Source organism: Ammodytes marinus (genome assembly GCF_949987685.1).
Source record: "Ammodytes marinus genome assembly, chromosome: 5".
Classification (NCBI taxonomy): Eukaryota; Metazoa; Chordata; class Actinopteri; order Uranoscopiformes; family Ammodytidae; genus Ammodytes; species Ammodytes marinus.
The window spans coordinates 12,871,473-12,880,437 of NC_137234.1; the positions used below are offsets into that span (position 1 = coordinate 12,871,473).

An 8,965-nucleotide genomic window follows, 5' to 3' on the forward strand; every position below is an offset into this window, starting at 1 on the left:
AGCTGGACTAAAGCCACGTTATCCCCGCTGGTAGTGTTTGTTGTATGAATACCTAAGACACACAGAGCAATGTACAAATTGCAGTTATTTCTTAAATAATATGAATGAAATTTATTCAGGGCTTCTGCAGGTCCTTCAAAAGTCTAAAATCCAATCCAATTATTTGAATTTTACACATTACAAGTCTAAATCTTCTAAAAGTGACAATACCATTTTGACAAGTCTTAAAATGATTTGGATTACTTTAATATAGTTGCTTTAAATTCCAGACTTTCATTCAAACAAATAGCCTATACAAAACCAACATGGAGCCATATAATTCTTAATGTAAAAAGCCTAAATTAATTTACTTTGCAAGTCATTTCCAGACTCAAATTTCCTTCAAAGCCTTACATTGTTACAGATTGGATGTAAAATGTGTCATAAATTACATTCATAATGGACTTAAATTTAACCTGTAGAAACAGCTGTGTAATAATTTTGGATCAAATGTTTTGCATTCTTTGCTTTTATAATAATGCATACAACATGTTTTCAGTTTCAAAATCATTACATGTGGAATGCAGTGTTGAAAAATCATTACAATGTGGTATAGGCTACAGTGTGAAAATAAGCCAAGGATGACAATGGATCAGTCAACTTTCGATCTGTTTAGTTTTCAGCTTACTTTCAGTGAGTCCTGAAGTACCGTAGAAAAATCAAACCGGGAATACAAACAAGCAAAAATACACATTAATTTGAATTGTTCAATGCGGGGTGTTTTACTGTAGACAGCCCAAGATCAGTTCTGGCTGTCTAAGCGTTGCACCAGCAATGAAGAGAAAAACAGACAATGTGCATGTTGCTGCATTTCCAAGAAAATCTTGACAAACAATTATCATTTATTAAAACAAACATTGTCAGTTTGAATGACTAAGTGTTGTCCTGCTGATATGATGCTTGGGCAACTGGACGAAAGCTTTATTTTATCTTAAAACACTTAAAACCACAACCATGATGGGACAGTCAATCTGACTGATGTAAAAATATAAGAAAAGCCCTTGCAGTGGTTTGCATGTAAATGGTTAAGCATTCCCTTACACAACCAATCAAATGTGTGATAGAACAAATTATAGTCACAGATTGGATTCTGCTGCATTTAAGAGAGACAGACATGAAGACTGTTAACATTTTAAAATTATTAGAAACCCTACATACATTATTATTACACTTCGCTTGCACCAGAGTAAGTATACGGTGTTTAGTGGCGAGTGTCAACACTGGTAGACCATGGATACTGTTGTCGTTCTGGGCATTGCCCCAATACCCAGCAAAAACATAAAGTTGTTTTAATTGTTCTTTTATAAAATGTAATGATTAAGTATAAAAGTGTCAGACAAAAATGGTATGCAATTTACATTCCATGATAGTTAAAACAACAAAAAAGAGCAAGTTGGCACACCTGAGGCTCCTATACAAATGTCATTGCTGAATAGATAATGGGTTTGATGAAAGTAGGAAATACTTTTTTCTGCACTGTGAGCAACTCTTTAGGGACTCATTTTACTTCATGATAAAATCAGTGCACCACTTACCACAGGTTTACCTAAACCTCAATTAAAATGTAAATAGTTACAATACTTCGAACAAACCTTTTGGTGATTAGTCAAAATGTTGCCACTGTGTATCCAACATGTTAGAGAATGGTGGATTTACTTTTTTCCGTAAATATTTAGGGAATGTAACTAATTAACATGCAAATTGATGAAGTAGCTTCATTTCATCCCAAGATGAAGGAGTTTCCTGTATGGCCCTGGTCCACCCCATAGGCCCCTGGTAAGATGAATAAAGAATAATAATAAAACGTAGGGAAAGGTGCAGTAAGTGTTTGTACAACTAACTTAATGAACTACAGTTTATACATACCGCAGCATCCCATGCCAATAGAGGTGAGGCATCACATCAGCTTTCATGTAGTACAAGCTTCTTCTTTCTTTGGCTTGGTTGATGGGGAAGGTTTCCAGTGGTTGACCATTGTAGTCAAACTCTGCCAGAATGACTGTGTTGTAGCTTGTTACCAAAGGGCACGAGGTGTAGCCATCATACTGAGAATAAGAAGATGACTGATGATGTATTAGCATGTATTTATATTTATATAAATAATAATCTAAAAAAAGTTATAACATTCTTCAAAATCAAAGATGTAGCCTGTTATAGTTTATCTTTGTGCCACTTACCTTCTTATCTGGCTTCTCATTTTTCAGTATTTTGCTGATGGTTCTGTTCAAGATACCCGACTGTGCAGCTGAGAATGAGAGAACAGATTTAGGAAATTATTAATTTTGTAGTGCTTTCTCAATATGAGTAAATTTAGTATTTTGGGGAATTTAGAAGACTATGTGTCCCAAATCCACACCACATATCAATTATTTAAGATACTACTCTCACACAATGCAGTGCACAGAGGACAACATAGTTATTCTTATGTGCCTTACCACTGGTGTACATACTGGTCATAATCCACTTATCTGTCTCCCTGGACCAAAGCAAACAATATGAATTTGGTATACATTCTTCCCTGATTTTAATATCTTTATCGGGAGAAGTTTGCTATGGCAAACTTTTTTTTAAATTTACATGTTCTTGGGCTAGGTAGCTGTTTAATTTTTTAATTTAAACTGGTGCATATCATCAGAACAATAGGGGGCTCACTATAGGAGCGCAACAAGGAAAGACAATGCAAGAGAACCTAGTTTCAGACTTCCCTGGTAGTGATAAATCAGACAGGTTCTTTCCCGGACTACAAAGGTCAATTAGTTTAGATAGTTTACAATAGTGTGTTTAACTGTGGTAATTGTTATAATCGCCAATAGTAGTTTTATTGTTGTAGACTCATTGCTTTGTTTTTTGTAGTTATTTGTTTTAGTTCCTTTTTGCTTTCATTTTAATCACATAATAGTTCTTTTAAATATGGAATTCTGACTCTATAGTTGTGTAGCAACACAGCGATTTCCAGTATTGTCTTAATGCAACGTTCAAACTAATAGTCCATATACGTATATACCAGATATCGGTACCATCTGGTCGGGCATATTCTAGTTGGGATTCATTATATCCTATACATCCCCGGAGGAGGTTTTGATGTGATAGACCTTTTATATTGGTAGCTTTTAAGTGTGGTTATCCCCTCTTAAAGTATAGACTACTGTAATTGAAGAGAGACACTGTAGGTGAATAGGTTAACATTTTGAATTTATAGATATCATGAAACTTTGCCAGTCGATTACTTATATTAAAATAATAATTTTTTACATTAAAATTTTCAGAAATGTTTGAATCAATATGCAAATTTGCATATTGATTCAATCACATCCAATCAATCACATCTAATCACATGCATAGCCTATACTTTAAGAGAGGATAACCACTAAAAAGCTACCAAAATAAAAGGTCTATAATATCAAACCCCTTCTACGGGTGTAGGATATAAAAAAATCCCAACTACAATTTGCCCACCCAGATGGTACTGATAAGTGACATGTTGGGACGTGGCCCATGGACTATAACGACACAATAATCCATAATAATCACATACCGACAGCCGCGCCCGTTTTGGATGTAGGCAAGTTGGTACAGTCTCCAATCCCAAACACATTAGGATACCTCTTGTGTTGGAGGCTTTCTTTGTCGACATCCAACCAGCCGCCCTCATCTGCCAGTGGACTGCCTTTTATCGCTTGAATGGGTCCCATTGGTGGTGTGACATGAAGCATTTCATACTAGTATAGCAAAACAGTAAAGTTAAAGGTGCTGTAAGCGGAATGGTTCTTTTAGCTAACTTCCTGTCAGTTACTGCAGTTAGCAGTCCCCTCGCTCGTCCCTACGTCACAACATTAATGCACTGCGGTCTTCAAGCAGCAAGTTATCTAGCATCATCTCAGATAAGTAATTGTGATAAAACATAATAAAAACCATCAAAACAGACATTGGGAAGGATTTTAACCTGCTCCGACGTTGTAGGCGCATACACATTCACCCATCTGTTGCTCTGACGTGCACCGGCAGTGAGACCATGGAGTGTATATACTATATATGAGTGAGACGAGTGTCGGTTTGAAGCGTTCTCTCTTCTGATTGGATTAAAATGTCGGGATACTACAATAAGTTTATTTACCGATTACATGCAAAGCTGCTGACAGAGATCGTCTTTATGAAACGTGCACATTATGTAAGTGATCACCGTATGAATAAAGAGCATGTCATATTGTATCACCTGCTGGGGGCAGGCTGGTGAATCTACTTTGAGACCTCTGGAGTCTTTATACAAACAAACCTTAAAAACACTGGACAAAAAGCCAATTCGTTATCATCATTGTAGGATACTTGAGAAACATGAGTTATTGAGCTTTGAGAATTTTAGGTTATTCGTCAATTTGTGTATGGTCTATAAAATTTTAAATGGTTTGGCCCCACAGTCATTATGTGTTTTTGTCCACGCTCGCTCGTCAAATTCCATCAGATCCACTAGAATATCCTCCATACGAGATTGTACCATACCATTTCGCCGCACTGTAGCGGGGCAATCTGCTTTTTCTGTAAGAGCCACAAACCAGTGGAATACCTTACCTGACGCCGTAAGGGGCAGTAGCTCTCTCAGAGTCTTCAAATCTAACCTAAAAAATCTGTTAAAAGCTGCTCAGCTCTGCAACCACTAATTTGGTCCTTAGACTTGTTTTTGTGTGTGTGGGCGTGGGTGGGATGAGGAAGGTGGGGGGAGTTGCACGCAGACGTGTGTAGCCATGTTGTTGTGGTGTTTTATCCCTGTATACTAATAATCTGTCTTGTTACTGTGTTGTATTTTTGTGACCTGCCAAGGGACTACAGATGCAAATTAGCTTAAAGCTATAATCTGGTATAGTGCATCAAATGGCAACATTTATGTTCTAACTGTACATTGTCCCTTTTAAATAAAGATTTAAAAAAAATATATATATATTACTATGTAAAAGTTACAGTTGAGGTAAAGTCATAGTTACCTCTATCACTTTGGTTTCACCTGGTTTGTCCAGATTTTCGAACACAGCTTCCTGCTTGTCTGCCCGCACTTCAATCAGATTTTGCCTTAAGTTTACTTGTAGGTCACGTTCTTTCACAATTTTCCACAATGCGTCAGCATATTTCTTGACCCCAAAAATCACAGGCAGCGATGTGTTGTATATCACATTGGCCTTTGCCCTTTTTCCTGTCTTGGATAGAAATGTACAAAAATCTTCATTTAGAATGTTAAAAAAAAGGTGAGATAGTTTCAAAATGTAGGCTACTAGGCTGCATTAACTGTGCATTAGGGAAAGTACCTTTCTCAGAAAGGCATCTGATAGGTACATAATCTTCTGTGGTGCTCCAGCACATTTTACAGGAGTATTTGGGAAAGTGAACACAGCGTTGCCCTCTTTGAAGTTCTGCAGTGCTTTCCAAGTTTTATCCACAGTTTCGACTGAGTAGTTCGACCCAATGTTTGGATGATCAAATCCTTCTGGCAGTCCTTTGATCTACATAGAACAGAATAAGTTTCCTGGGATGTAATTGAATCTATATACGATAGCAAAAAGTTTACTAGGTAGGTGTAGAGTAGAATTACCAAAGCCTTACGTCACCTTCTCAAAATGGAGTTGTAAACCAAGAGCCACAATCAAATACTCATAGGAGAGCTGTAGAGTGAAAGAAAGTCTAAGTAATGCTAGATTCACAGAAATCATCATATGATTTAGAAATAATATTGCAATCAATATATAAATATGTTAAAGCGGCAACGAGTAACATTTAAATATCTTTTAAACAGCCTCATGTTTCCTCTCATAATCATAAATTACCTTTAACAGCAAACGAGACCATCAGTGCAAAGAAAGACGTTTTTATATAGTTTTTATTACTGCATTTGATCTGGTCGTACACCCAGTCCGATTTTCGGTTCACGCGTGCATGCTCTATGGTCACATATCCGTATTGGTCGCAGATTTCAGTGTGGCGCAGGAACGTGATTTGAGAAGCCTATCACTCCAGGTGAGGGAAGGGGATAGGGAGACCAGATCCCAATTCACCAGATGTGGGACAAAGACTACGTTTGTGCGGGACAATGCGGGACAAAGTGCCGTTTTTTTAGCAAAAAAACTCGTGTCACCACCGGTAATGCCAGAGACACGACTTTCTATATTAAAAAAACACTATCTTTAGATCAGCGCGCAGCAGTTAAGTTAGCTACTGTTAAACAAATAGAGCATTAAGGCTGCGGCTTCACATTAAAAGCATTTCACTGGCTTCACATTAGCATTTCACTTGACAAACGTGAGTTGGCTTTTATTTTGAAGTAACAGGAAGACAAACGCTGAAGCACTGCAGGCAGCACCTTCACAGAGCCACTGAGCCCAGCAGCCCGATATACACACACAGACAAACACACACAGACAAACGGAGACTGCTGTCTCCTCACAGCTATCGGATAAATGCCAGATTATAAAACACGCATTTAAAAAGGGGGGCTTACTTTCAATAACAATGCTTCTAACTTCTAGGGTGACCAGATCGCATTTCCATTACTTTTCACACGTCCCGCAAATTGAGACGTTGTCCCGCGGGAGCCTTGTTTGAGACAGTTATTTGTCGTCATAATGACTAACGGGGCTGAACCATCAAAGAAAAAAAAGAAAATGCAATGTAGAAAAGCTAAAAGGGAGAGTGATAGGCGGGCGGGAGGGCGTTGCCAAGCAACCTATACACAATTTCACGGAGTGAACCTAGACTGCAGTGTTTACTCCTAAATGAATGAGCGGTAGCCTACTAAAACAAAGTTTACTTTGCCTCACCAGCATCATCAGATGACCATTATTCATCTGAAATAGTCATTATTTACAACAACATAAACACATTACCTCATCGTGATCCATAACTAACTGCCGTCTCTCGTTCATTCGCTTTGTGTGTGGACACATACTCGTTCAGCTCCGTGAGAGGTGACAATGGATCAACTCATTGCAATCAGGTGTAGTTGATGCTGTGTCACTAACCACTCTCACCGAGCCGAAAAGAGTCCGGTGCCCTCACACTTTCAACACACGGACACGGCACGCACTATATTGCTTCCTGATTATTTGAATCTTGCACCCCCTGCACGAGCTTCACGACAGCTGGCGTCGTAAAAATACTACCGCTTTTGTTCAAAGGTGTCGCCAACGTGCCGACTTACTCGTTGTAGCTTTAAGATATGCAACTATAATTCAATTTAGCCATTAGATGACAAATTCTTAAGCAATTTTATAACTGCAACAAGACAACACTATCATATAACAGGTTTCAAGAGCTAACATACTTCAGTCCCATCGTCTGTGAGGACAGTGTTAGTGTCTGGGTTTATTTCCTGAACTTTAGATTTCACCCACTTCACTCCAGAAGGCATAACACTTGCGGTGGAGCGTCCTGATGCTTTGAGAGTTTTAGCGCCGGCACCAACCAGGGTCCATATTGGCTGATAGTAGTGCATCTGAAATAAATAGAAACATTGTAAAGACACCAGTTTAACATAACGGGAAAATACTGTAATTCTGAAAATACAAACATGATTCCACAGTCAAACTAGTTAAAAGCTACCACTTTTCACAATGAGTACTTTATACTGTGTTCAAGCAATAGACCAAGGGAGGAGCGATAGATAGCAATCCTAATCTTGTGGATGCTTGCCTCACTGGGCTCCACAACAGCCACGTTCTCAGCTCCCAACATCCTCTTCATTCGTGCACTCATGGTAATGCCCCCAGTTCCTCCTCCGAGTACCAGCATTTTGTAATGCTGTTTGGCAGTGGCTCGGCTGCTCGTGTGAATATGAGAGATAGCAACGCCCATGGGTTGGCACTGCCTCAGACAACGCAATGCAGCCATTCTGTGTCTGAACAATGAGGACAGGTTATTTAAGGTTAGCAACAAATCAGGTATACTGTCTCAGTCTGTCTGGGAATTATAGCTTGTAGGCCTTCTTTCCATTTTGCTCAGATCAGAACAAAGAAGTAGGTTACTGCAGAGAAACTATGGCCACATTTATGTAATGTAGTAGTTACATGCAGTTATGAAACAATGAGACCATAAATGTGATTGTGGCTTTATAAACCCAATTTGCAACAAGGGACCCTCCCACATAAATTGATCTTACTAAACACGACGTAGACACACACACACACACACCAAAATGTGTAACAGTTACTTTTCTTGACACACTGAAGAGCAACATTTAGTAACTCGACTTGCTTTCACTTTGAGTGACATATTCTAACCTCTTTTTTTTAAGATATTTTTTGGGCATTTTTATGCTTTATTGACAGTGCAGAGAGACAGAGGTGAAATGGGGCAGAGAGGGGAGTGACATGCAGAGAGCGACCGCGGGCAGGAATCGAACCCGGGTCTGCTGCTGGGCCCGGCCCAGAGAGGATGACGCCCTACCAACTGAGCTAAGGGCGCCCCTCTTTGACAACAGGCTAGGCCTACTAGTCTACTTCAGTATGCTCTAGACTAGTTGGTCAGTCGCCAGATACCTGTAGCCTAGATAGCAGAAGCACAAATAAGCCTAACTAAGACTAGGATGTTTACATTTTCTTCTGCGAAGCCTTACCTGAGCTGAACCGCTACTGCTGCTTCATGGTGCGCAATAAACTCACTACGCTTCCATAACAAATCTTAACAGGTATACTGAGGTAGTTCGTAACGTGACTTGACGTCGAGAAAGACGGACAATATAATAGTCTACTTACCTTGACCAATACTAGGCTACTGTTCCGTTTCACTGTCACTTTAGACAATTTGCTTAAACGACCCAGGAGAATTCAGCCAGTAACTTAGTTAACGCTCTGCAGGAAAGGGAAGCTAGACCGAACTTGTGTTGTACGTGCTGGGCTGTGCTGTGTTAACTTCAAGTCACCGCCCCATCGATGGATGGACAGAGTGG

The 8,965-nt window shown here is 39.2% G+C and overlaps 1 protein-coding gene across 1 annotated transcript; it reads right to left on the reverse strand.

The window, feature by feature from the left end:
* Positions 1 to 637: 637 nt before the first annotated feature.
* On the reverse strand, positions 638 to 8,910 carry sqor (sulfide quinone oxidoreductase). Its single transcript, XM_080027777.1, has 10 exons — positions 8,772 to 8,910; positions 7,711 to 7,915; positions 7,343 to 7,513; positions 5,634 to 5,687; positions 5,334 to 5,528; positions 5,016 to 5,225; positions 3,575 to 3,758; positions 2,217 to 2,284; positions 1,906 to 2,084; positions 638 to 1,812 (listed from the first exon to the last, which is right to left on the reverse strand). The coding sequence occupies exons 2-10, from the start codon at positions 7,906 to 7,908 to the stop codon at positions 1,755 to 1,757; spliced, it is 1,317 nt and encodes a 438-aa protein (XP_079883903.1). The 5' UTR covers positions 7,909 to 7,915; positions 8,772 to 8,910; the 3' UTR covers positions 638 to 1,754.
* Positions 8,911 to 8,965: the final 55 nt, after the last annotated feature.

Coding starts and splice junctions, on each gene's coding strand:
- sqor (XM_080027777.1), bottom strand. CDS start 7,908: ATGGCTGCATTGCGTTGTCTGAGGCAGTGCCAACCCATGGGCGTTGCT. Junction 5,529..5,633: donor TACAACTCCATTTTGAGAAG/GTGACGTAAGGC, acceptor TGTTCTATGTAG/ATCAAAGGACTGCCAGAAGG. Junction 5,226..5,333: donor CAGATGCCTTTCTGAGAAAG/GTACTTTCCCTA, acceptor TTTCTATCCAAG/ACAGGAAAAAGGGCAAAGGC.